This window comes from Sapajus apella, unplaced genomic scaffold, assembly GCF_009761245.1.
Source record: "Sapajus apella isolate SASKATOON/1434 unplaced genomic scaffold, GSC_monkey_1.0 scaffold30, whole genome shotgun sequence".
Lineage (NCBI taxonomy): Eukaryota > Metazoa > Chordata > Mammalia > Primates > Cebidae > Sapajus > Sapajus apella.
Window position 1 is genome coordinate 4,543,989 of NW_022436970.1, and position 27,442 is coordinate 4,571,430.

Here is a 27,442-nt window from a genome sequence, read left to right on the forward strand (position 1 = left end):
TGTGTCTCTCCCAGGCCTGTTCTCACCCACCTTCTTCCTGGGTTCTGCTCTCCATCACCAGGGCTGACCCCTGAGGCTACAACACCCCAGCTCCTGTGACTGCTGGCTTCTTGCTGTGTTTGACCAAAGAGAGACAGGAGATTGGGGGCTTGGAGGGGAAGAAGGAAGAAGCCATCTCTTTGGTAGTTCCAGATCCCACAGGACAGCTAACCGGAGGCCCAGCTTCTGCCTGGTAGCCTGTGACTTGGAACTGGGAGTCTTGCCTCCTCCCTTTGTCTCTGCTGCCCAGGAGATAGTGGCTCTGGGTGACCCCACTGTTCCCTGTTGGCTCAATCGTCTGTGCAGCCCTGAACTAACTGCTTCAAAATAGTTTTTGTCTTCCTGTTAGACCCTAGCAGTTGCAGGAATTGGAACTATCTTATAGATATTGAAACTGAGGCCCAGAAAAGATGTGACATGTCTTAAGTTATATGGCCAGAAAAAAGGAACTGTCTACCATGTATAAAGCATCACATTAGCCACTATGTAGAAGACAAGGATGTGAAGTTCCTAGGTTCTTTTCTCAAGAGCCTTCCATCCAGTAAGGGAAATGACGTGTCTATACAAACAGCTATAATACAGGACAGTGTGCCAGACACCATTAGCAAGTACGCCAGTTATAGGGATTCAGGTGTTGGCAGGGAGCAACATAATGAAGGGAAGTTTCCTGGGGAGCTTAGCAGCTGAAGCAGACTAGGAAATACAGGGTGGGATTTTGGCAGGAAACATGGTGTGTCCCTGGGCTTGGTGGAGGGGCGATCATTCCATGCAGAAGGAATAGCCTAAATGTGTGGGGAGGTAGGAAAGAAAGCTTCAGGCCCTCCCAGGAAACAACAAACCATTTTTAGTTTGGAACTTGGGAGAATGGTAGGTGGGAAGGTAGGGTAACTGCATTGTTCACTGTTTAAACAAGACACTTGAGAGAGTAAAAAGGGACTCTCTTAATGCACCAAGGCAACAGGCAAAGACTGGGGCCATGCTGGGGAAACTGAGGCTGGCCCAGGTGAATCAGGAGAGATGGTCACCTGCCAAGAGGTGGCTGAGCCCAGATCATGGAAGGTTTTCCATTCCATATTAAGGGGTTTAGACCTCACGTTTCAGTTCACTGGGAAGCAAATCAAATAGTCATATAGGAAGGGATGGAAAATGATTCTGTAAGGTGCTAACTGCATTTTATACCACAGACCGGAGATGAGGAGCAAACACTCTTGCTCTCCATATCTGATGTGACCTGTGGCCCCCAAATGAGCAGGAACACCCTGTTCTCCCATATGTCCTTCTGGACTTACAGCTATACATGCTTAGCACACTGCATGGGACTTGAGAAGGGAAACAAGAAATTAGGAGAAGATGTGGTTCCTTCCCCAGGGGAGATGTCCATTTTGCCAAGAGATGAGCCTTTCAGGTATTAAACAAGGAGCAGTATGTGATTTGCAAACTCCAGTGTCATTGAATTCTAAAATGCACAGCCGAGGCAGCTAGAGCTGCTGGTGGTTAGGAGGGGAGAGGTCACAGTGGCCTGGGCCTTCAGGGAACCAAGCCAGGAGCACAGAAGTCAAGCCTGGCAGGGATCGAGTGGCTGGGGGGAAAGAGGGGAGGGCATTCCAGGCAGATGCACCAGAGCTGGAATGATCAGGTCATGTGTAAGGGACAATAAAGCAATGAGCTGACGTGGGATTCGCAGAAGGTGGGCTGGGGGTGAGGGCCCTGAAGAACAGGGGCAGTGGGTGGGAAGGAGCTTCTGTGTGGAGGGTGCAGAATTCTGTTCAGAAGCACTGCATGCGTGTGAGCTGCAGAAGACAGTTTACTTTTCTTCACCCAAGTGCAATTCAGAGCAGATTGCAGAGGCAGTTGGTAAAGTCAGTGCTGCATAGTGGTTAAGGGACAGACTTAGCAGCGGGTGTGCCTGGGTTCCCATGCTGGCCCATCTGCTGGGCAGCGTTGGACAAGCCACTTGACAGCTCTGGGCAATAGCTGAACCTACATCAACGGGTAACATGGGGATTAAGGGAGTTAACTCCTATAAAGTGCTGAAAGCAGAGCCTGGCACACAGTAAACACTAAATCAGGAGTTCTCAACCCTGGCTGAATGTTCAAATGACTTGGAGCGCTTTGTAAAAATACAAGTGCCAGAGGATTTTTAGGGCAGGGAGACTTCTGACGATTCTACAAAGGTAGATACATGTCATGACACCTTTGTCCAAACCTGTAGAACAGACACAAAGAATAAACCCTCATGTAAAGTACAGACTTGGGGTGATGACAATGTGTCAGTGTGGGTGCGTGGGTTGTAACAAATGCACGGTGCCAGACAGAGGTTTATGGGAACTCTGTGTGTCTGGTGCTCAATTTTGCTGTGATCCCAAAACTGCTCTAGAAACATAAAGTCTATTTAAAAGGAAAAGAACTGGGTGCAGTGCCTTGCACATGTAATCCTTGCACTTTGGAAGGCCAAGGCGAGAGGATCACCTGAGGTCAAGAGTTCGAGACCAGCCTGGCCAACATAGTGAAACTTCATCTCTACTAATACAAAAATTAGCCGGGTGTGGTGGTTCACACCTGTAATCCCAGCTACTTGGGAGGCTGAGGCACTAGAATCGCTTGAACCCGGGAGGCAGAGGTTGCAGTGAGCCGAGATTGTGTCATTGCACTCCAGCCTGGGCAACAAAGCAAAAGCTCTATCTCAAAAAATAAAAATAATAAAAGGAAAAGGAAAAAAAAAAATACCAGTGCCAGGGCCCCACGTCTTCCCTCTACCACCCCCCCACCACAAAAAAAAAAAAAAAAAAACACTTAAGCAGCATAATGGGGTGAAACCTTCACTATCAGGTTTTTTAAAAAAGGCTTCTAGGCTATTCCTTTGGGCAGCTAGCGCTCAAAAGCACTGAACTAAATAAACGAAAATAGATTCTTGTACAACAGCAAGCACGCTGGGGAACAGACAAGTTGATGATAGAGCTGGGATCCTTTCCTGGGGATGCCTGGGGAGCAGATTTCTGGCTCTCACTTGGCACAGAAGCTCTGCACTTTTGACAGCCTTCTGAGCCTCTGGGAACAATGCAGAGACTGACCAGAGGTTCTGGGAATAAGAAATAGGCAAACTGATTTCAGAAAGGAAAAAAATCCTGTGGCATTACTACCACCATGCTTAGTTAATAGACGACTGACCCCTTCTTATCAAAAGAAAACTCAAAATTATCCAGAAACAATTTCCACCCACAGCACCTAATGGGCCACCAAACAAGCATAATGTCCCAGAGATCTTAAGGGACATTGTGACAATATACCAAAACAATCTTAAGCTTAAACTGTAAATGTATTCTCTGAAAGACCCGTCGTCTTGAACCCGGTAGGTGGAGGTTGCAGTGAGCCGAGATCGTGCCACTGCACTCTAGCCTGGGTGATAGAAAGTGAGACCCTGTCACGAGAGAGAGAGAGAGAGAGAGAGAGAGAGAGAGAGAGAGAGAAACCCTCTTGTGTGTTCCCATCTCGCTTCAAATCAAATCCAAAGTCATGACCATGTGCCATGGCTTACAAGCAATGAGCTGACGTTGGAGTCACAGAAGGGAAGAGAACCTGCCTTCCCCGGATAATAACCACATCTCCTCCCACTCTGCCCTTTCACCTCCGTACCCAGAGCCCCTCACCAGAGAGACCTTCCTACAGTAATGCGCCTTCCCTCCCTTGTGCTTCTTCATTCTTTTTCACCTGACACATGACATAGTTCCTGGTCTGTTAAATGTCTGGCTCCTCTGCTTATCCCTTTCCCATGAGATCAGGGACTCCAGTGTTCACTGCTGTATCCTCAGGGTCTACAGCAGTCCCTGGCATACAGGAGGTCCTTCATGCATCCTTATTTTTGAATGAAGTCCTTATAATCACTCCTTTTTGAATTATATTCCAGGGTGTATATTAATAGATTTTGTTTGGGAGGATGGTACTGGTAGGGTGAGATGCGGTGATTAATATAACGGACTCGGGGGCCCTGGGAAACAGATTTTTGGGGTTCTAATCCTAGCTTTGTTTCTAGCCTGTTGTATTACTTTGGATGGGCTTCTAGGCTTCTAAGCGATCTCTCTGGGCCTTGGGTGACCTAGAGGGTGTAAGCAGTGGACTAGACCAATTGGATTGGAGAAATTAAAGCAGAATTTTTTTTAGGGATGGGACATAAGCATCAATCATTTTTAGAAGTTCCCCAGAGGTAATATATAGCCAGGAGTGGGCTAAGTCTTAGAGCGGGGTTTCTCTTATATTAAAAATGCACGCGAATCACTTGGGATGCCATGAAAATGCAGGCTCTGATTGGCTGGGTCTGGAGAGGGAGCAGGGATTTTGCCATTTTAACAAGCTCCCAGGGGTTGCTGACGCTGGTGGCCCAAGACCAGGCTCTGAGCAGCATCATCTTGAAGTCGCTTCCAGCTTGGTGACTCCAGTGTTTCTATCAAGGGTAAAGGTCCCTTTATTAAATTCTCAGGAAAACATCAGCTGTCACTCTGCTAGCTGCTCAATTTGAGCTCAGCTCCCTAGTCAATGACTGGCAAACTGCCCCCGCATGTACCCTGTGGGTGTTAAGAGTTGGTTTTCCTTCTTAAAAGCAAATTGCTGAACTCAGGAAGGAGGAATGAGCAAACCCAGGTCTGCAAACGTCTCTCTCAAAAGCAGGCTCGGAGACCTGTGGTCAGGGAAGAAACCCGTCACACGTCAAAGCTTCCCTTTGTCTGCTGTTCTGTTGTCAGGGCCTTGGTGCTGGCTATGTCCTGTGTCCCTCTGTGTCTTCTTGACCGGACCATCTCATGATGCCTCTGCCTGGCTGCCACCTCCTGATGCCCACTGGTGAGCAGAGACAGACAGGCAAGCAGGTCACCCTGCATTGGGCAATAGAGCAGCCTCATGAGGGCTGTCAAGGAGCATCTCTAACGGGAGAAGAATCTCCAGCTGTCACAGGGAATGGGAAGTGACAAGGACAGAAAGGGAGCAGCCACTGTCTGACACCCTGCTGTTCAAACAGTGACCAGAGCTGCTGACATCGGGGCCTTCTCCTACAGCTGCTCATTATTCTGCCAACTCAATCCCCTAAGGATTCAGCAGCAGAGCCCCTGACCACCAAGAAGCCACCGTTGATTCAGTTCAGGTGGCCATACATGGAATAGCTCTTTCGCCTGCTGCCCTTGAGGCAAGACACAATGAAGAACAGAACCCCTGGATGCATTGCATTAATTCCGCCCACAAATTTTTTTTTTTTTTTTTTTTTTACTTTGTCATCCAGACTGGAGTGCAGGGGTGTGATCATGACTCACTGCAGCTTCAACCCCCTCCAGGCCCAAGCAGTTCTCCCACCTCAGCCTCCCAAGAAGCTGGGACCTCAGATGCATACCACCACCCCAAGCTAATTAAAAAAAAACAAAACTGACCAGGCACAGTGGCTACTTATGCTGTCATAGAGTGCTGCAAATCTGTGATTCTGAACAAGAGGACCTCTGTCCACCCCACTGGCCTTGTCTTAGTCTGGCCCTGTATAAAGCCAGGACCCTTCCATATTTGGAGCTGTGCTACCTACTGAATTATGCCCTCCACCACCACCAGTTCATATGTTGAAGCCCTAACCTCCAATGTGATGGTATCTGGAGATAGGGTCTTTGGGAGTTGATATGGCTTAGATGAGGTCACAAGGGTGGGGCCCTCATGGCAGGGTTAGTGCCCTTAGAAGAAGAGGCACTGGAGAGCTTGCACTCTCTCTCTCTCTCTCTCCCATGTGAGAACATAGTGAGAAGGCAGCTTCTGCAAACCAGGAAGAGGGTCCTGGTGGCCCCTTGATCTTGGACTTCCAGCCTCCAGGATGGTAAGAAAGAAACTTCCATTGTTTAAGCCACCCACGCTATGTTATTTTGGTAGGATAGCTCAAGCTGACTATGACAGGCAGGGTCAGAGAAACCATCCCAGGGCTCAACCCCTCTCACAGGCCATCCCCATTCTCACCCATTCTCAGGTTCATCTGGGGCCCCAGTGTGGGGTGTGGCCTGCAGGGAGTCCTGGAGGATCCAGACAGCGGCTCCCCTCCCATGTGTGGAGGACTCCGCAGAGGCATAGCCTTGTGTCTCATGGAATGTCCTGGGACTGGCCCAGCATTGTGGGATTGAGAAAAAAGTGAATGGGAGCGTGTGCTTGGGAGAAGACAAAGCAGGAATTCAAGGTGATGGAGCCTGGAGGCAGACGGGGAGGGGCGTGAAGTCCAAGGCAAACAGTGGTTCAAGAAGAACTCAGGAGGTGGGGGCAGGAGAGGCTACCAGGCAGGAGCTGGCAGAGGCAGGGAGACCTTGGGGCTGTCATGAAGAGGCCCTTGGTTGAGTGTATGAGGAGGAGAAAATAGGCTGGGCTAGTCAGGACAAAGACACACGCTGCCAAACTGAACCCCTTTCTCAGTCCTGCCCACTCCCTATAGAGTGGGGGCAGAGCCCTTCGCAGGACTCATAGGGCCTGATTAGTTTCAGCTCTGCCCATAACTAGCCATCTACCCTTGTCAGGTAACTTCTTTATCAGCTTTACCTTACAGGGAGTTGGTCAAATGTTAGCCTAGCACTAACACATCATGATTTCTACATGAGCAAGACATCCCATCTTTTCGATCTTTCCAGACGTATCTGCCTCTAATTCTATGATTACAAGGTAGGGCTGACTCCAAGAACTTCCCTAGCGTACCTGACCTTCTCAGGTCTCAGAAGGTGTCAACGGAGTGACATTTTCACAGGCTTTCAGAACATGTCCAACTTCTAGTGATTGGTGCACCTTTTCCTGACTGTCCCAAAGTCTTGGGAGGGTCTCTTAGATCAACATGTCAACTGTCATCTGACTGGCATGATTTGCCCTGAGGAGTCCGCACCATGTTGGGAGCAGCCGCCCAAGTCCCATCCCCAAGAAAGATGAGTGAGTGTCCCAGAACCTGGCCTATGACCATTCACTCCTCTGAAACACTTAACTGCTAAAGTCACCACCAGAATGTGATAACAAGCCGTGGATTCTCAGAAGGGACCTATCACCCAGGGACTAATGGGGAGTTCCTTGTCAGACCCTCGGAACTCGTTCAAGTAGGGCTCCGGGCATGGTCTGAGTCATGACCCTGATGCATGCCTGCTGGATTCATTCAGGGAGAATGCCACAGGAACCCGCCTCGGCCCTGTGCTGGGAACACAGGAGCCTTCCAGGTATCGGAAAGTTTTACCAGTCATCCTTAAGACTTGTAAGACCTACTTAAGCTCACAGGAACACGAAGTTCACAAAATGCTTTCCAACACTGGATGAAAAGCATTTTCCATCTTAGCCAAGACATAGCAAGATTCAGTCATCTTTATTTCTACTTGATGATTCCTTGAACAATCACGTTAACTACATTTTACCCTCCAAAAGATAAATAGTAAAGGGGGAAAATGCTGCCTTTCTTACCTCCAAACTCTCCTTAATCAGTTCCAAAATTATAGCTTGGGGTGGGGAGCATGTTTGAAGCACATGAAATAGCTACGATTTATTGACTATTTGAAATTCTTTGCATGTGTTGATTTAATCTCTACAACAACCCCATTAGGCAGGTGCCATTATTATCCCAGGTTTACAGATGAGAAAACTGAGACATAGAAAACTTAAATAATTTGCCCAGGATGATACAGCTTATCGATTTGGGATTTAAACCCACATCTCTGGACCCTGGGTATCAATGGTACAAAGAATTGTCTGTCCTTTGTAAGGGAAGTTGATGGTGACAGTTCTGCTGTTAGCAGGTTGTGTGTTCTGAGGCATTTCTCCACTCCTCGGGTTCAAGTGATTTTTGTGCCTCAGCCTCCCGAGTAGCTGGGATTACAGGCATGCACCACCACATCCGGCTAAATTTTTTATTTTTAGTAGAGACAGGTTTTCACCATGTTGGTCAGGCTAGTCTTGAACTCCTGACCCCAAGAGGTCTGCCCACTTTGGCCTCCCAAAGTGCTGAGATTACAGGCGTGAGCCACTGTGCCCGGCTTTAATGGGGATATCTTTAACTGATTCACCTATACTCACTTGCCCGGTCTTATTCACGAACAACAACTCGTGTTTTTCAGATGTCTGGCAAACGGTTTAGGTTTCCTTGGGTGATCATGTATAGACAGAGAACGATAGCCCTCCCAGGGGCACAGATGACAAGCACTTACAAAGAGCTTTCATACCAGAGAAGCTTAAGGAAGGTAACACCATGCCCCGAGGCTCCTGGGATCTACTGTCTGCCTGGATGTGAGAAATAAATGAGAATGCCAACATATTACTGAAGTCACAGAGTCCACCTTCTGAAAACAATCCACTCTGTGTGGGGCAACAGTTAATGGCATGATAGAGTTCTAGTGGAAACGGAAATGAAAAAAAAAAACCCATCCAAACAGGGTTGCGAGTATAAAACATGCATAACAGAAACAGCTTAAACCTTTGTGTCTGGGTGACCACTCTCTGGTTAAATATCCATTTCATTTCAGGGTCTGTTTCCTCCACTGGACTATAAGATCATAGAGAACTTTGTTTCCTCTTACTTGGCACTGGGTTCTAGAGCATATTAAGTGCACTTAATGCTTGTTGGATGAATGAATAGTTAAGAATAGCTTAAGTGTGTTGGCTCACGACTATGATCCTAGCAATTTGGGAGGCTGAGGCAAGCAGATCACCTGAGGTCAGGAGTTCGAGACCAGCCTGGCCAACATGGTGAAACCCTGTCTCTAACTAAAAATACAAACATTAGCTGGGCATGGTGGCATGTACCTGTAATCCCAGCTACTTGGGTGGCTGAGGCAGGAGAATCACTTGAACCCAACAGGCGGAGGTTACAGTGAGCCCAGATCTTGCCACTGCACTCCAGCCTAGGCAACAGAGCGGGACTCCATCTCAAAGAAAAAAAAAATTCTGTAGGCAAGGGGCAGTCAGAGATGGTTTTTTTTTTTTTTTTTTTTTTTGAGAAGGATAAAGAGAGATGCAAATAGGTGATTTAAAAGATTAATTAAATTTTCCACAGATAGAAGATGCAGATTACAAAATCTGGCTACTAATTCCACTCATGAGTGTGCACACCTTGTTGCAATGTGACTTTGTCACTCCACTCTTCAAAAGTGGAGTCTGTTTTTGTGCCTCTTAAAAGTGGTTGACCTGTGACTTGCTTTGGCCAAGAGAATGTGAGAGAATTGATGCTGGGAGGAACACACAAGGCCCTGCAGCTCCATGACCTTGGAATGCTGCCCTGAGAATGGCCTGTAAGGAAACCAGTGCTGGCCTCCTGGGGGATGAGAGCCCATGTGGAGGAGAGCAAGGTGGCCCAGCCAACAGTGGTGTCCACTGCCGGGCCTGTCAGGGAAACCACACTGGACCTTCCAGCCCAACCAATCCTTAAATGGACTTGAGTGGCATGAATGAGCATGAGGGAGCCAGGGAAAACTTTCATCAGAGAATCAGCCCGCCAGCCCACAGACCCATGAGAAGTGAGAAACTGCTGCTCTTCGAGAGCCCATCAGTTTTGTGGTAGTTTGCTAAGGTTGCTCAACCTCGGCGCCCAGACATCTTAGACGGGAGAATGTCTGGCTGTGGGGCTGCCCCACACACTATCCGATGTTCAGCAGCAGCCTTGGCCTCCCCCCACCAGCTTCAGCAGCACCCCCCCACCCCTTCTGTCAGGACAATCCAAATGCTTCCAGACAATGCCGAATGTCCCCTGGGGGAGAAAAACAAGTGAACCAAGAAACTGTATTGATTTCCCCTTCAAATCATTGAATAATCGATAGTGAATTTGGGGCAGAGTTGAAAGAAATGTTTTTGCCCCTTGGTCCCTAAACAGCTCCCACTGGGCAGTCTGGATGAACTCAACCGGCACCAACACTGCATTCTCAGATCATCCTGGGCAGTGCTTATGTCCAGGAAGGCAAACAGCCCAGCCTCCTTTTACGGGACTTCTCGGCTACCCCATGAATTAGCTTCCTAGGGCTGCATAACAAAGTACTACAAACTGGGTGGCAAAAAGCAACAGAAACTTATTCTTTCACAGTTCTTGTGTCAAAATGTCTAACATCAAGTTATCATCAAGCCATGGTCCCTCAAAGTTTCTGGGGAAGACTTTTCCCTTGCCTCTTCCCAGTTTCTGATGGCTGCTGGCAATTTTTGGCATGTCTCAGCTTACCATTGTATCACCCCAATCTCTGTCTCTGTCTGGAAGACAGAGACACGGACATTTTTTTTCTCTGTGTGTGTCTCTGTGACTCTGTTTTCCCTTTTTAAAAGGATACTAGTCATTGATTTAGGACCTACCCTGTCAGAGGTATTGGAACCAGAGTGACTCCATCTTGAATATGGACTGGGTAAACTAAGGCTGCAACCTACTGGGCTGCATTCCTAGGAGGTTAGGCATGCTTAGTCACAGGATGAGATAGGAGTTCGGCACAAGATACAGGTCACAAAGACCCTGCTGATAGAACAGGATGCAGTAAAGAAGCAGCCGAGACCCACGAAAACCAAGACAGCGATGAAATTGACCGCTGGTCGTCTTCACTGCTCATATGCTAATTATAATGCATTAGATGCCAAAAGACACTCCCACCGGCACCACGACAGTTTACCAATGCCCTGGCAACATTTGGAAGTTACCCTATATAATCTAAAAATAGGAGGGACCCTCAGCTCCAGGAAATCTCTGCCCTTTTCCCAGAAAACTCATAAATTATCCACTCCTTGTTTAACATAAAATCAAGAAATAACTCTGAGTACACTCAGGCAAGCAGCCCACACCGCTGCTCTGCCGTTCTTTTACTTTCTTAATAAACTTGCTTTCGCTTACTCTGTGAACTTGCCCCAAACTCTTTCTTGCATGAGGTCCAAGAACCCTCTCTTAGGGTCTGGATTGGAACCCCTTTTCTGTAACAGCCAATCCAACAACCTAATCCAATGTGAACTCCTTCACTAATTATACCGGCAGAAATCCTATTTCTAAATAAGGTCGCATTCTGAGGCTCCAGGAGGACGTGGATTTGGGGGACACTATACAACCCTGTGTGCACTCTATGAGCTGACTGGCTTGTGGTGACTGTGCTGTTGTCCTGGTCATTGTCCCTGCCCAGTGCTCTGTGGACCTGCCCCCAGCCTAGCCGATGCCAGAGCAGAGTTGATGAGAGAGCAGAGGGGCTGCTTTGCCCGCCTTTAGCCCAGGTAGAGATCGAGCTTTGCTGCTCCTGCTGTGTCCTCTCCCCTTCCCCATCCTTCCACCTCCCTGCTGCTCACCCTCAGCATTGTGATGTGATTGCAACCATCAAAGGAGGCTTCTCTGCTGAGGAGCGGGTATATCTAAGTGCAGGTTTCTGGACAGATTTTTATCTGTTGCTTTGCTGCCTTTCTTTACATTGTGTTCGTAAGAGACCACAATTCCCCATGTGTATACACATCGTCACAATATGTTTTCATTATGAGGTCGAAAACATCTATTTACATTTTCCTCCCCACCCCCTAATGCCCACATCTTTGGGGGAATAAAAAGCCAAAACTCTATGTCAAGCCACAGCGCATACCCATATGTTATTACTGATGTTTCTCTCCCTGTGAATGCCTTCTTGGCTTTTCATTTCTCTTCCCTGCCAAGCGCACTTGACCCATGGTAATGTAAAGGTTACAACAGCAATGATAAATCTCTTCACCGCCATCTCACTTGCCTGAAGTGGCCAGGTTCATGAGGTGAGTGCTGTGTGAGGAGGTGGGTGCAGGGAAGATAGAGGAAAGAGCACTACTGACCAGCAGAAAGAGAGAAAATCAAAAGGTTCCTAAGCACAACCGCAGGGCTCTCGGCCTCAAAGCAGAACTACAGATTAGATTTGTTAAACCAAAAAAAAACCCCTGGGAAACATAGAAACAGGAGCTTTCAAATATCTAAAAACTCAGATTTAATGACCCAAAGACCAACCGTAGGTAAAGAAACGTACTTTTTCTTGGGCCGTGAGCTAATCCAGTGGTTGATGGTGGATAGCAGGAAATTTTGAGACTAATATTCTAACAACTAACTTTTGATCTTTGAAAGGCACTTGCACAAAATACCATTCATTTCCCTGACCAGCATTTAACATACTGGTATAAGTCAAATTACTTTGCAGATGAATGTTTAGGACGTAGAGCGTTTTTCATTTTCCGCAACACACTGGAATCACCTGGGATTCTGATTTAATTGGTCAAGAGTGAAGGCCAAGCATTAGTGGGTTTTAAAGGCTCCCCAGGAGATACTAACGGGCAGCTAGAGTTCAGAACTACTGGTGTAAAAAGTCAGAACTTTCAAAGATCATTAGTGCTTAGCATACTTACTGCTAAGCAGCAAAACGTAATCACATTGATTACAGGGCTCTACCAACATTTCTTGCATTACGACTGAATACTTTTCCCAGTAAGTGGGCTATGTTTTAAAACGGCAGCCCAGGAGCTTGGAGAGGGTGGACTCTGTGATGTTCAATCTTCCACTTCTATGGTAAGCCACTGCCCTGCTGGATCTCAGAGCAGGGAATGGTCACTGCCTGCACCTTCCACGGGACAAGCTCCCTCCCCAAGTTTCTCCTCCCGCTTTGACTTGCCCACCAGCCTCTGGGGCTTCCTCACAGGCTTGTTACTCCTCCATCCTTTTCTACCTTCATCCCATGTATGGAACATAAAACAGTAATAGCGAATCTCAATTCTTAAAAGAACATATGTCAGTGGGGCCCAGTGGCTCATGCCTGTAATCCTAGCACTTGGGGAGGCCGAAGCGGGTGAGTTGCCTGAGCGCAGGAGTTCAAGACCAGCCTGGGCAACACGGTGAAACCCCATCTCTACTAAAATACAAAAAATTACCCAGACATGGTGGGGTGCACCTGTAGTCCCAGTTACTTGTGAGGCCGAGGCAGGAGAATTGCTTGAACCTAAGACGCAGAGGTTACAGTGAGCTGAGATTGTGCCACTGCACTCCAGCCTGGGTGACAGAGCAAGACTCTGTCTCCAAAAAAAAAAAAAAAAAAAAAAGAATGCATGTCAAGCTCATCTTCTGGCTAAAATGTGAGTATAATATTTTGGTTTACTGTGAGACTAAAATTAATCAGGAAATATGTGTTGAGTGCTCACAGGCAGATAAGCAAAGGTGGGAAACATACAAGGTAGTTCAGTGTGTAGGTCTTCAAGGATCTTACCAGGTTAGGCAAACTATAGCCGACAAGCCAAATCTAGTCCCTCACCTGTTTTTGTAAATAAAGTTTTATTGGTACACAACTATGCTCTTTTTTTTTAAAGCACATTATCTATGACACACTTGAATAGTTGTGGCCTACTTTTGCATCTGGTCTGCAAAGGCTAAAATATTTACTATCTAGCCCCTATTAGAAAAATGTTTGCTAACATGGATCTAGATAAACTAACCACGAAAACAATAGATAGATATAGATAGATAGATGTCTCCATCAATCCTTTCAACAATATTTATGTTGCAGGCACTGTGCCAGGTTCTAGGAGATGTTTGTGAGAATCAGAGAGGGCTCCTGCTCCCACCTTCTGTGAGGCCCATAGTCTACTGGACTTGTCTTCAATCCTGAGCAATGAATAAGCACCAAAAGGGAGGCCTGTGCAACAAGATCAAAGGAGAATGTTTGAGGCTGGACAGACCCGTGGGTAACTAGAATCTCACCTGTGAACCTTACAGGTGGTTTCTAAGCTGAATGGGATAAAGATGAGGGAGGGAAGCCCTTGACAAGCTGGAATGAAGAAGTAGGAAAGTCCAGGCCATGGTCAAGGGCCAGCAAATGCCAGTCTGGCTGCCTCCTGGATCACGTATACTGGAGTGGTAAGAGGAAGAATGGCTTTCTTTGTTTACCACTGATCGTCCATACCAGAGGTGACGTTTTGTAAGGGTGTCGATGATGTTGGTGTTATTTACCTCCATCTCTAGCATTAAGCAAAATGCTTGGCATACGTAGGTGCCTAAAGGATATTACCTAAAGAATTAAAGAGCGGATGAATAATGGGTATCTTGGATGTTAGGCTAGATATGCTGTAAGTCAGATAAGAATTTCAACCATGGTAAAATGATGTCTGGTGTTACTTTATTTATTTATTTACCTGTTTTTGAGACAGGATTTCACTCTGTCACCCAAGCTGGAGTGTAGTGGTGCAATCATAGCTCACTGCAACCTAAAACTCCTGGGCTCACGCAATTATTCCACCTCAGCTCTTGAGTAGCTGGGATGAGGCATGAGTAGAGGCATGAGCCACCATGCCCAGCTAATTTTTCAATTTTTTTTTTTGTAGGGATGAAGTCTCACTATGTTGCCCAGCCTTGTCTCAAACTCCTGGCCTTAAGCAATCCTCCTGCCTCACCCTCCCAAAGTGCTGAGATACAGGCATGAGCCACACCACCCTCAGCCAGTTACTTTAAACAAAGGAATAGATGGGAAATAAGAAAGCCTTCATGTTTATGAGCAACTACTATGTAATGAAAGGTCTATAAGCATTACATTTTTTAACTCTCTCTGTCATCCTTTTGTTTTATAGATGATGAAATTGGGTTTCAGAGAGGTTAAATAACTGAGCAAGGTCACACAGTGAAAAAATGGCAGAGCTGGAACTCAACAAGTCTTTTTTTAAATCTCAGACTCAAGGCAACCAGCACGCTCCCATGCCTACCAGTCATTTTCATACCACGCTTTGAAGAATCCTCAGGCTCCTCAGAGCCCCCATAAGGGCACTGTGACCAATTTAGTAGCATTGAGGATCAAAAGCACAGACTCTGTACCCAGCTTCACCCCCAGCAGTTCTCATCTTCTCTCCTCTACATATTGAGTTTCCTGATTTTATGCAAACAAAAGTTCTTGGAGGAACAAAAAAGAATTAGAAATCACTGCTTCCTAAAATAAAGCCAGGGGGTGTGGTTTCTAGTCTGATCTCCACCACCAAGGTGCTGTGAGATCATGGTCAATCACTTCTCCGTCCTTCTTACCCATGAAAGGTTGGACAACAATGCCGAGATCCCATCATGCTTTCTTCACTTTCCAGAGAGATCAAGATGAAACGAAAAGCTTATTTAATGAATGGCAAAGGCTGGATCACCTTGAATAAAATCCTAGATAAAGCTTAACTCCACTGACAGCAGCAAATAAGGGGAGTAGAATTAGTTACTGAACAGAGTTCAGGAAATTGTCACTGCTGGGTGTTTTGGCTGATGCCTGCCAATGGCATCTAAAATTATGACTCCAGAGCAAACACTAGCCAATCGGGGTGTGAGTAAACAGCCCACAGGGGTATAGCCACTTACCAAGAGAGATGTAGCACATGAATATACTGATTCTCAAAGAATTCATAGCTGGAAGCAATGCCCGTCTTCTCCATGGCTTGACCATTCTTATACCAAGTTACCTCTGGCTTGGGCTGACCTGATGATAAAGAAAGAAAAATATTCTTATTAGTTTAGGTGTTTTTAGGGGAAAAAACCCATAAAGCTATGAACAAGGATGGACAGTAAGCAACGGGGATAAGCATGATGGATTATGCCAGGTGAGGAATTGGAAAGGCTGCTTCTTGCTGATACAAATAAACACGTTGTTCAGTAGACACTATTTAGCATGTTATGTACCTAAGATAGTGCTGTGCTGGTGGGTGGGATACAAAATGAAAAAGGCTACCCCTAATCTCAAGGTGCTATTAAGAAAAACTTTCCAATACTTGGAAATAAGGCAAAGATATGAATAGTATCTTTTTTCAATGTCACCTGAAGGCAAAGGCCAATCCAAGCATGATCTTGGGTTATATACTTTATTTCACTCAATGGTAACTACTGATTTTAAGTGAAGTTATATGTTAACTTGTAGGTTTTTATCCAATAGAAATGCAAATAATTTCCATTTAGAAGAAAAGGTAACCCTGTAAGTTATTGTTTATTGATCTGTAGGCCATTAACCAGTGCTACACCTAACCCAGCAGTTTTGCCCCAACATTCCTTTATTAAATTGCCTATACATACATAACTCCTCAGGCCTTGTTTCTGGTTTCTTCTTTAATTAATGAGTGGAATCAAATCTTTAAAATGTGTATTTCATATTTGCATGGAAATCACTTTACCTTTTTGAAAATTATATTTTAATAGTGCTCAAAGTTCGTGTGTTAGTTATGGTACAAAAGAGAGGAGAACAAAATAGATTTGCAAATGCCACTGTCTTCCTGAGGATGGAGGGGTTTGGAATGCAGGCCCCCTGGGCTGATGCTATGCATATGTGATGGATATCATCACAGAAACTGACCTATGCTTTCTCCCTTAGAAGGGACTAATCCTTCCCTGGCGTTTAGTAATGGGATGTGATGTTAATGGGCTAATCCAGTAAAACCTCCAGGAATTTCACCCACCCCTTGGGATTTTTCCTTCTTGTTACAGAGCAGGAAGGTTTCCATTGTGTTCCAAAGAGCTTTCTCATTAGCCTCGTGCCACTGAAAATATATCAAAATGTGCCACATACACAGGAAGGAAAGACTGGTATTTGGAAACAATACACCATTCCGAATCTGTCTTAGGAACATTCATGTGTTTCTATCTTATTTATTGAATGATTTTTGGCAAGCAACTCCAGAGACCAGTAGGATGAGAACTCCATGTCTGGCCAGGCACAGTGGCTCACACCTATAATCCCAGCACTTTAGGAGGCCGAGGCGGGTTGAGTGAATCACTTGAGTCTAGGAGTTTAAAAATCAGTCTGGGCAATATGGCAAAACCCATCACTATAAAAAATACAAAAATTATTTGGGTGTGATGGTGTGCACCTGTGGTCTCAGCTACCCGGGAGGCTAAGACAGGAGGATCATCTGAGCCCGTGTGGTCGAGGCTGCAGTGAGGCATAATCATGATTGTGCCACTGCACTCCAGCCTGGGCGACAGAGTGAGACCAAGCCTCAAAAAAAAAAAAACAGAAGAAGAAGAATTAAAAAAAGGAATGCCATAGAAAGAGGAAAGCCAAAAGAGGTAGAGAGGAAGAAAAAGTCCATGAGACCCGCTCTTGCACCGTGAGGACCTGAAGACGGAGTCCCCTCCCTCCCTCTCTGTGTCTCCCAGCCAGGCTGCCGCTGTGCTCAGGCCACGAATGCGCTTTTTTGGCAACTGTGGATTTTTTCCTCCTTGCCTTCTCCTTCAGGTAAATGCCTGAGTAGTGACCTTGGGGCTTGGAACAGATAAACCTGCATGCAAGGCTACATCCTCCAGTAGCTGCGTGGCTGAGCCTCTTACAGGCATTTGCCTATAAAAAAGCACATTTGCCTATTTAAAAAAAATGGGCTTGCCTGAAAAACCATCAAGGGGTTTCTGATCATAATTCAATTCTGCCGGTGCTTATCAGCCCTGCCTCATCCCATTTCATCACACTCCTTTATAGGAAGGAGTGAATTCCTTCTTTTTTGTGGGTATGTGGCTGTTTTGAAGAAAATACATAAAATGTGCATGAGCTGGGCCTGGGAACTCATTCTGATCTCTTGGATTCCAGTTTTTCATTCATTCAGGCTGATGTGAGCTGATTGATTTCCCCCAGTTTCCTAATGGCTGACTGGTTTTCTCCCCTGTGCAGTATAGATCTGAACAATCCGCCAGAAACGAGACTTGCATAGGGAAGTGGTATCTGGTGTCTTGTGGGTGGTTCTCTTTTCTCCTGCCACTTGCTAGAAATCTCATCTGAAAGTCCTCCCCTTGTTTTTTGAACCTACTGTGGGACACAGATTGAGAGCCACCTCCTACGTATTTCAGAAGTGTTTGGGCGAGGGGACCACAGCCAAGTTCAGGGTGTGTCCAAACATATGAGGGCTCTCCTCTGAAAACTCAAGGTCAGCTTGTACCTCTCCGTCCATCTGAATGATGACGGACCATCACAGAGACAGAAGTCTAGGCTTGGAGAGTTGAGCGCACAGTTCTACACTGCAGCTCCAGGCTGAAATTGAGCTTTTATTATGACTTCCGCTAGCCAAAAGCAGCTGTTTCTGAGGCTCATCCCTCTCCTCTCTGGACTTAGAAAAATGAGATCAGAGACCAGCCTGGCCAACATGGTGAAACCCTGTCTCTACTAAAAATACAACAATGACCTGGGCATGGTGGTACATATCTGTAATCCAGCCACTCAGGAGGCTGAGGCATGAGAATCACTTGAACCTGGGAGGCGGAGGCTGCAGTGAGCTGAGATCGTGCCACTGCACTCCAGCCTGGGCAACAGAGCGACGCCCTGCCTCAAAAAAAAAAGATCAAGGGGAGAAGAGTTTTCTGTCTGCCTCAAAAAACACTATAACACCATTGGTTGGTGCCTTCATGTTTTCAAGAGTAAAGACATAATACAGAAAAAAAAACAGGGCCAGGTGTGGTGGCAAATGTCTACAATCTCAACACTTTGGGAGACCGAGGCAGGTGGATCACCTGAGGTCAGGAGTTTGCGACCAGCCTGGCCAACATGGTGAAACCCTGACTTTACTAAACATACAAAAACTAGCTGGATGTGGTGGCATGTACCTGTAATCCCAGCTACTTGGGAGGCTGAGGCAGGAGAATCGCTTGAACCCAGGAGGTGGAGGTTGCAGTGAGCCAAGGTCATGCCGCTGCACTCCAGCCTGGGTGACAGAGCAAGACCCCATCTCAAAAAAAAAAAAAAAAGGAAGAAAAAAGAAAAGAGAACCACCCATTAGGTACAAGATACCACTTCCCTACCCAATTGTTTTATGTTTATGTTCTTTTAATGATAAATCCTTTTACCATTAGAAGTACCCATACTTAATCAATTCTGAGTTCTTGATTCTCCAATCCAGGGGGAATCTCAGTCCCCTGCTTTTTCTCACTGGTCACCCATCATCTCCATTTAAATATTTTCACTTCTTATTAGCATGCCTGAAGAAGGCATGCAGAGGGGAGACTAGCCAGTTTTAAGATACCGATTAAAGAATAACAGAAGAGTTCCATCAATTTACCGAAAAGAAGTTACTCGTGCCATTCCTCTGTGACTAATGAACTTTAAACCATGGCTAAGGACATCCAAGAAAGAAAGAAAAGAGTGGATCACATGAAAAAAATAAATAGCCAGTGTGAGAGTTGCCTAACCCAGAATCCCAAGGTGAAGGTCAATACCCTGTGTCCAGGAAGTCACTCAAAGAAATCTTCTAGAAACAAATCATAGAGAATGCAGTTGCTTCATTGATTACACAGGCACAAAAAACTTCCAAGGTAAGTTTCCCAAATGATGTTTTAGTAATGCGTTTGTGAGCCAAGAAACCTGATACGCAGGGAGATTTTAGAGGGTAATTAGCTAGTCTAGCGATGGTTACCAGATATTATGCAGCGAAGCACAACGTCTGACTTCTCAGGAACCTTCTGGGAAAGTAACGTAGATAAAAAACACAGCAGGCGCCTCTGGGGCCCTTTGGAGTCTGTCATCCTTTCATGCCACACGAATCTGAAAAATAAAAATCCCTGACATCACCATTTGGTCTAGGATTTCTCTGGACTTCTTAGGAATTCCAGAAACCACAGGGTGCCACCCTGGCAGCTCATTGCACGCTGGTGGCCTTGGGCAGCCTTTCCAGGCCTTTCCAGACGGTGGATCCGTCTGTGTTTTAGGGATGTCCTGTGCATTGCAGGACGTTTAGCCGCATCCCTGCCCTCTACCCACCAGATGCCAGTAGCACCCCCTCCCCTCCATGCCTGACAATCAGAAATGTCTGCAGACACTGCAGGGAGTGGGGCGGGGGTGCCCTGACTGAGAACCTAGGCAGATCCCAGGGCAGCCAGAGCTCCAACGGAGAGGGAAGCATCCCATGAGCTTATGGTTAGTGCCACCTCCTCTCATTCCTCTTCCTTCCTTTCTTTTTTTTTTTTTTTTTGTGAGATAAAGTCTTGCTCTGTCGCTCAGGCTGGAGTGCAGTGGTGTGATCTCAGCTCACTGCAACCTCTGTCTCCCAGGTTCAAGCGATTCTCCTGCCTCAGCCTCCTGAGTAGCTGCGATTACAAGTGTGTGCCACCATGCCCGGCTAATTTTTTGTATTTTTAGTAGAGATGGGGTTTCACCATGTTGGTCAGGCTGTTCTCAAACTCCTGACATCATGATCCACCTGCCTTGGCCTCCCAAAGTGCTGGGATTACAGGTATGATCCACCGCACCTGGCCCCTTTCTCTTCTTAAAGTCTGTTCATAGTGTGCTCAAAAAAGTGTATATGTGTCTTTGGCTCTAAAAAACAGGTTGGTTATGTTGCAATTATCTCCAGGTAGAAGGTATTTTGAAATTGGGATATGACTGCTCCTTCTGAGCTCCAGATGGGTGTCCCAGGGGAAGGCAGGGACTGGGCTCGCATTTTTGAGCAAGCATGTATTCACTGATACAAGCAGGCATTAAACACTTGATTAGTCACCAGATATGTTACTTCACTTAATCTCTTTGAAGTTACCTAAGGATAGTTACTAATGTCTCCTGCATTTTACCAATGCGGAACCTGAGACTCAGAGAGGTTCAACAACTCGCTCAAGATCACACAGCTCAAGCGGCGGCCACCCTGGGGCTGCCCTTCAGGGCTGTGCAGGCTGACACTTTCAGTGTGTAGACACCACTGGAGCTTTGCAGGGTACCACTTGCACAGCTAATGAGGCAGCCCTGAGGGTGAGGTCGGTCTGAATCCAGAGAACCCTTTCCTTTCCACGCTACTGGCAGATACAAGCTGGCTCCACTCAGTCAGACCCATCCTTTGTGGAGCCCTGAGCTCCGAAATGCGTTTAGCTCTGTCTAAACGGTAGCGTCCAGTTCTTCACAATGGCAGGCTGTTCTCCCACACCACAGAGCTCAGAAAAAGAAAAGAACCACACCACAGTGTGGTTAGCCTGCACAGGGAAGGGGCGGTTAGGAAATGGACATGCTGAATCCAGGGTAGGAGATGCCAAATTGAAACAGCCATGGCTGTATTGCCGAAGGGGACACCCCTTTCCATATGGGTGTCAGTTGCAGCTCCTAACCCATTTAGAACCAATTCCTCCCTATTTCCTCCCACTTTTCCAGATTGTATCCGATACCCTGAGAGATGAGTTGTCAGAGACAAGTTCCCTGGTGACAGTTCAAGGTCTCACCAGCACCTAAAAATCTGATGAGCAGAAATGAGTAGAGAAAGAAGGAACCCAAGTGCAGGGCTGATGACGCTTGGGGACCCTTGCCGCGGTAGCAGGATGAGCAACATAATTTGCAGGGCCCGGTTCAAGATGAAAATGAGAGGTTCCTTGTGCAAACAGGATTAAGGTTTTTAAGGTGGTAATAACGGAGCATTAAACCAAAGACAGCACCCAGCCCGGCATGGTGACTCACGCCTGTAATCCCAGCACTTTGGGAGGCTGAGGCAGGCAGATTATGAGGTCAGGAGTTCAAGAAAACCAGCCTGGCCAACATGGTGAAACCCTGTCTCTACTACGATTACAAAAATTATCTGGGCATCGTGGTATGTTCCTATAATCCCAGCTACTCAGGAGATTGAGGCAGGAGAATTGCTTGAACTGGGACCCAGGAGATAGAGGTTGCAGTGAGCCAAGATTGCACCACTGCACTCCAGCCTGGGCTACAGAGGAGGACTTGGTGTCAAAAAAAAAAAAAAAAAAAAGCTCCAGCGGTGTCTTACACACTGCAAGTGTCAGCCGGCACCGCCCTGAAGGGCAGCCCCAGGGTGGCCGCCAGTTGAGCTGTGTGATCTTGAGTGAGTTGTTGAACCTCTCTGAGTCTCAACCTCTGCATCTGTAAAATAGAAGATTGAGGCAAAAGAATTGCTTGAACCTGGGAGGCAGAGGCTGCACCCTTCTGGGCTCAGGGCCCCGTGTGAGGACACAGATCTTGGCCCATGGGCCCACCTTGCTTGGTGGATGCTGCTCTTGCAGCACTCTGCTCACACACGCCTCCAGTGCTTTCCTTTGAGATCACTCCTGCTGCTTTGGAAGTTCCCACAGCATCTCCTTAATTTCAATACATTCTGTGTAGAAATATGATGGGAGCTGTATTTCCCAAAAAGTGTTCCCAAACTGCCCTCCGTAAAGCACCTATGCTCTCTAACTATCAGGGTTAAAAAATAAATTAAATGGCCAGGCACCGTGGTTCGCTCCTGTAATCCCAGCACTTTGGGAGGATGAGGCGGGTGGATCACGAGGTCAGGCGATAAAGACTGTCCTGGCCAACATGGTGAAATGCCATCTTTACTAAAAATACAAAAATTACCGGGTGTGGCAACCAGGCCTGTAGTCCCAGATACTCGGGAGGCTGAGGCAGGAAAATTGCTTGAACCTGGGAGGCAGAGGCTGCAGTGGGCCGAGATCACACCACCTCACTCCAGCCTGGGCAACAGAGCAAGACTCCATCCCAAAAAAATAAATAAACAAAATAAAACCAGTTAATTTAGGGGAACACACTGCCTTCCCTTCCTCAAGGAGAGTGTGTGCAGGAAGCAACTTGAAGTTAAATAATTCACATGATGGGTAGAAAGAGCTGTAAGGTTGAAGAAGTGATATGGTAGCATCGAAAATAAAACTGCTTGGGCGTGGGGCAGAACACAGGGGATGGGGGAGAGGTTTGAGAGGGGAGTTTGGAGAGTTTGATGGCTGCTGGGACAGGCGGGGAAGACTGAGCGAGAGAGGCTGAACTGAAGATCTTCAGCAACTATGCATTATGATTGTGAGTTGGGTCTTTTTGACATTCTTTAACAAATGATTTGCATTTCCAATTATTTTTGGCTATAGAACTTCTTAAATGTAGCTGTGCAGAGGCTGGATGATGTGGGGCTCCGGCTAACATGTGTGGTATTTCAGAAAGCCCCTCTCAGCATAGATGGCAGATTCGTTGCACAGCGCAGAAAGAAAATTCATCTGCTAGATGGCAAATAGTTTCCTCCATTCCAGACTAGGTTACAAGTACATTTGGTGGTTGAGGAATTGATGCCAACTGATATTTTTTAAAAACTAGATTTAACACGAGCCCAAGGCTAGTCTTGAACTCCTGGACGCGAGCCATCCTCCCAGCTTAGCCTCGTGAGTAGCTGGGACTAGAAGCTTGAGCCATCATGCCCAGCTCTTTTACAGCTTTAATGAGATATAATTACCATACCATACACAGTTGACTCATTTAAGGTGTACAATTCAATGACTTTCAGTATATTCACAATTGTGCAACCATCACCACAATCCATTTTAAACATTCTCATTACCCTAAAAAGAATTCCTACACCGCTTTCACCTCCTCATCTTCCCATTTCTATTCCCCCTCCCCAACACACACAGCCCGAGGCAATCACTCACGTACTTTCTGTCTCTATGTATTTGTCTATTATAGATGTTTTCTTTTTTGCTAGAGACAGGGTCTTACAATGTTGGCCAGGCTGGTCTTGAATGCCTGGGCTCAAGCGATGCTCCCACTTGGCTTCCCAAAGTGCTGGGATTATAGGCAGAAGACACAGAGCCCGGCCTATTCTGCACATTTTATATAAATAGAAGCTTTCACTTAATGTTTTTGAGGTTCAACCATGTTGTCACCTGTATCAGTACTTCATCCCTTTTTATGGCCAATCAGCAATGCTTTGTAGGAGCAACTGTTGAGACAGAGGGGTGACTACCCCACTCTCCACATTCCTAGGGGAGTTACTCAAATGGAGGGGGGCAGTAAGGGGCAGGGTGGCTCTCACAGCAAGAAAACACCCTCCTGACCAGGAAGCCTCGTAGAACTGTGAACACAGTGCAGGCTTTGCCACCTGCCAGGAACAAATCCACATCCAGCTCTGCCAATTACAAGGCAAAGCATTGAGCCTATCTTCTCATCTGTAAAAGGAGAGAATAACAGTCTAAGGATTAGAATAATGTATGTCAATTGCCTTGTAGAAATCTGTTACATAACTGGTTTTCATAATGGTAATCAGTGTAGAATAAGGAAAGACTTCACTTGTTTCATTAATTTCCTTTTCTGCTGTGGGTTACCACAACGATTCTTTTTAAAGTGATATACCAACTAATGTGTAAACATGTTTCTGGGTGTAATTCTCACCTGTGATAGTAATTTATAGGATATGGCCTTTCATTCTCATTCCTGGAGATCACTGCTGTGGATAGAGAAGGAGAAAAGGATAAATCCAGCTGTCAAGAGCTGGGCTGAGGTTAAGGAGCTTCTGTGTCATGTGTGACTCCTCCCCAGGAGACGACTTCCTGACAGTGTTGTCCCACCTGTGAAAATACTGACAAACACACACTATTTGACTCACATAGTCAGTTTGGTGACCACATACCTCAGCCACAGAGCACTGACTGTACTCGAGAAGAAAAGGACAGTTAAGTCAGGCTGTGGCTCGTGTTTTGTGGCTTCTCTGAAGGTGAGAACCCTTGATGACAGATTTATCATTCTCTGCTAGAGATGAACAATCAATATTGAATTACTGGTATTACTGGAGGAGTTTGTGGTAGACTTCACAGATGACCTTGGAAAAACAATGTGTTAACTAGAAAGAATGCTGGATTTGCCTTTTTTTCTTTTCTTTTCTTTTTTCACTGTGTGGTTATGGTGTTAGGGTATAGCTGTATATTTACTGGTTTCCATCCACGGTTCCTGGCTCCTAACTCCCATATCCCTTGTTATAATGTTGGGGCACTTTTGGCCTCAGGAAACAGAATCTCTCTCTCTGACCTTCTATTCTCCTGTGACCTGTCCAAGGTAAGACACTGTTTGTGGTCAAAAGACCCTCATTCCAAAAGACCCTCATTCCTGCCCCACACCCTAGAGGAAAGAATGCCACACAGAGAAAAGAATGTCAAGAAAAATCTGGACAGGCCTTGCTGTGTTCAGATCAGGTGCTTTTTGTCCACATTTCTACATGGTTGTCAATCATGCCTATGTAGCGAAGCCTCCATAGAAACCTAAAAGGACAGGATTTGGCGAGCTTCCAGAAAGCTGAACACATGGAGGCTGAAGGGAGGTGAAGAACTCATCCAGATGCCGGGAGGGTGGTGCATCCCAACTCCATGGGGACAGAAGCTCCCGCAAATTGCCCTACGGATCTCTGCTGTTTACTTATATCCTTAAAACAACCTTTGTAAGGCTAGGCACAGTGGCTCACACCTGTAATCCCTACACTTTGGGAGGCCAAGGTAAAGTCAAGAGATTGAGACCATCCTGGCTAACACGGTGAAACCCCATCTCTACTAAAAGTACAAAAAAAAAAAATTAGCTGGGCATGGTAGCACGTGCCTGTAATTCCAGCTACTCAGGAGGGTGAGGTAGGAGAATCACTTGAACCGGGAGCGGAGGTTGCAGTGAGCCGAGATCTTGCCACTGCACTCCAGCCTGGGCAACAGAGAAAGACTCCACCTCAAAAAAATAAAAATAAAAATAAAATAGCACTGAAATGTCCTTTGATGTAATAAGGAAAAAAAAAAAAAAAAACCTTTGTAATAAACCAGTAAATGTGTTTCCTGAGTTCTGTGAGCTGCTCTAGCAAATTAATTTAACCCAAAGAAGAGATCGTAGGAACCCCAACTTGAAGCCAGTGAGTCAGAAGTTCTGGAAGCCTCGACTTGCAGCTGGTGTTCCGAGGGTTCACGGTGGGTGGGAGTAGCCTTGGGGACTAAGCTCACAACCTGTGGGATCTGACACTATCTCCAGGTAGACCGTGTTGGAACTGAATCCGAGAACACCCCGCAGTGCCTGCAGCTTGGCATGGGGGCAAATCCACCACAATGTTGGTCACAGAAGTCTCCCTCTTCTTCTGTGTTGGTGATTGTTGTGGTGGTGTGGGAGAACATAGATAAAAATGGGTTAAGAGAGATTTTCCCTGAACAGTGGATAGTGGCAAGTTTCTTTCTTTTATTTGTATTTGTATTTCTTTATTTATTGGGAGAGAGTCTCACTCTGTCACCCATGCTGGAGTGCAGTGGTGCCATCTCAGCTCACTGCAACCTCTGCCTCCTGGGTTCAAGCGATTCTCCTGCCTCAGCCTCCTGAGCATCTGGGATTACAGGCATGCAACACGACACCCAGCTAATTTTTGTATTTTCAGTAGTGAAGGGGTTTCACCATGTTGGCCAGGCTGGTCTCAAACTCCTGGCCTCAAGTGATCTGCCCACCTCAGCCTCCCAAAGTGCTGGGATTACAGGCATGAGCCACTGTGCCCAGCCAATTTCTTTCTTTTTAAACATTTTATTTACCTTTAATTATACAGATCATAGTGGATACATTTATGTTCTTAAAAATACATATAAAGGTAAAGTCATCATCTCTCTATCTCAGTTCTCTACCAAGAGGAAGGATCTGGTATCCTTTCAGACAATTTTTTCTATTCATTACATATATAACCATCTATATATATAAGTTTGTTGAATGTATGGCATGAATGGTATATATGTATGTTGGTATGTATGGTACATACTTTGTTGGCAATTGGCTTATTTTGCTTAATAATAAGTTTTGGCAATCTTACAGTGTCAACCCAATCCATAAGGCTCTCTATCCATTTTTGAAAGCTGCTAGATATTAATATTTCATAGTATGGCAATATCCTGCTTAACCTGTCTGCTCTTGTATTGATGTATTGCTTGGCTGGAGTATTTTATGTTTCCAGTGACATCCTTAGATATCAAGAAATAGAATTACCAGAGAGAAGAGTATTTACATATCACATTTAAAAAATTTTTTTTGAGATCGAGTTTCACTCTAGTTGCCCAGGCTGGCGTGCAGTGGCATGATCTCAGCTCACTGTAACCTCTGCCTCCCAGGTTCAAGTGATTCTCTTGCCTCAGCCTCCTTAGTAGCTGGGATTACAGGGGCCCACCACCACGCCTGGCTAATTTTTTTTTGTACTTTTAGTAGAGATAGGGTTTCTCCATATTAGCCAGGATAGTCTCGATCTCCTGACTTTTTAATCCACCCACCTCAGCCTCCCAAAGTGCTGGGATTACAGGCGTGAGCTACTGCATCTGACCCACATATCATATTTTAATAGCTACTCCAAAATGAGCAGGACCCTTAACAGGTAACAGAGTGATGTCATGATGTAGGGCATGGATTCCTGCACCTGCTGCCCAGGCTCAAATCTCAGCTCTGTCACTCACTAGCCGATCGTCTTCCCGCCTCAGCCACTTCTATAAAACTAAGATCATAGCAGTATCTATTCATTTGACTGTTATGGAAATTGAGTCAGTCTGTGTAATGCTCTTCTGAACAGTATATAAAGTAAGCACTACGTAAGTGTTAGCTGTGTCAGTGGCTTTGGGTTTAACATTGGCAAGATTACAAAAATAATGTATTTCTCTCCAATTGTGGAGAACAAAGGCTATAGGAGCGTTATTTGAACATTTAAAACACTCAAGTGATGTCGTTTTATTTTGACTAATCTGCATCGCCTTCCCCTGCCTTCC

General features: G+C 46.0%; 1 protein-coding gene across 2 annotated transcripts in view; it reads right to left on the reverse strand.

Annotated features, from left to right (window-relative positions):
- The window catches only part of ALPK2 (alpha kinase 2), a 137,494-nt gene that overhangs the window by 99,905 nt on the left and 10,147 nt on the right, over window positions 1-27,442 (reverse strand). Inside the window, exons 2-4 of one of the 2 annotated variants that reach the window (XM_032293602.1) lie at window positions 24,084-24,138; window positions 19,360-19,487; window positions 15,338-15,455 (exon numbers count right to left, since the gene is read on the reverse strand). In XM_032293602.1, the coding sequence (XP_032149493.1) occupies window positions 15,338-15,455; window positions 19,360-19,468 (227 nt within the window). In that variant the 5' untranslated portion in view covers window positions 19,469-19,487; window positions 24,084-24,138. The remainder of the gene's footprint in view (window positions 1-15,337; window positions 15,456-19,359; window positions 19,488-24,083; window positions 24,139-27,442) is intronic. The other variant, XM_032293601.1, reaches the window with a different exon arrangement.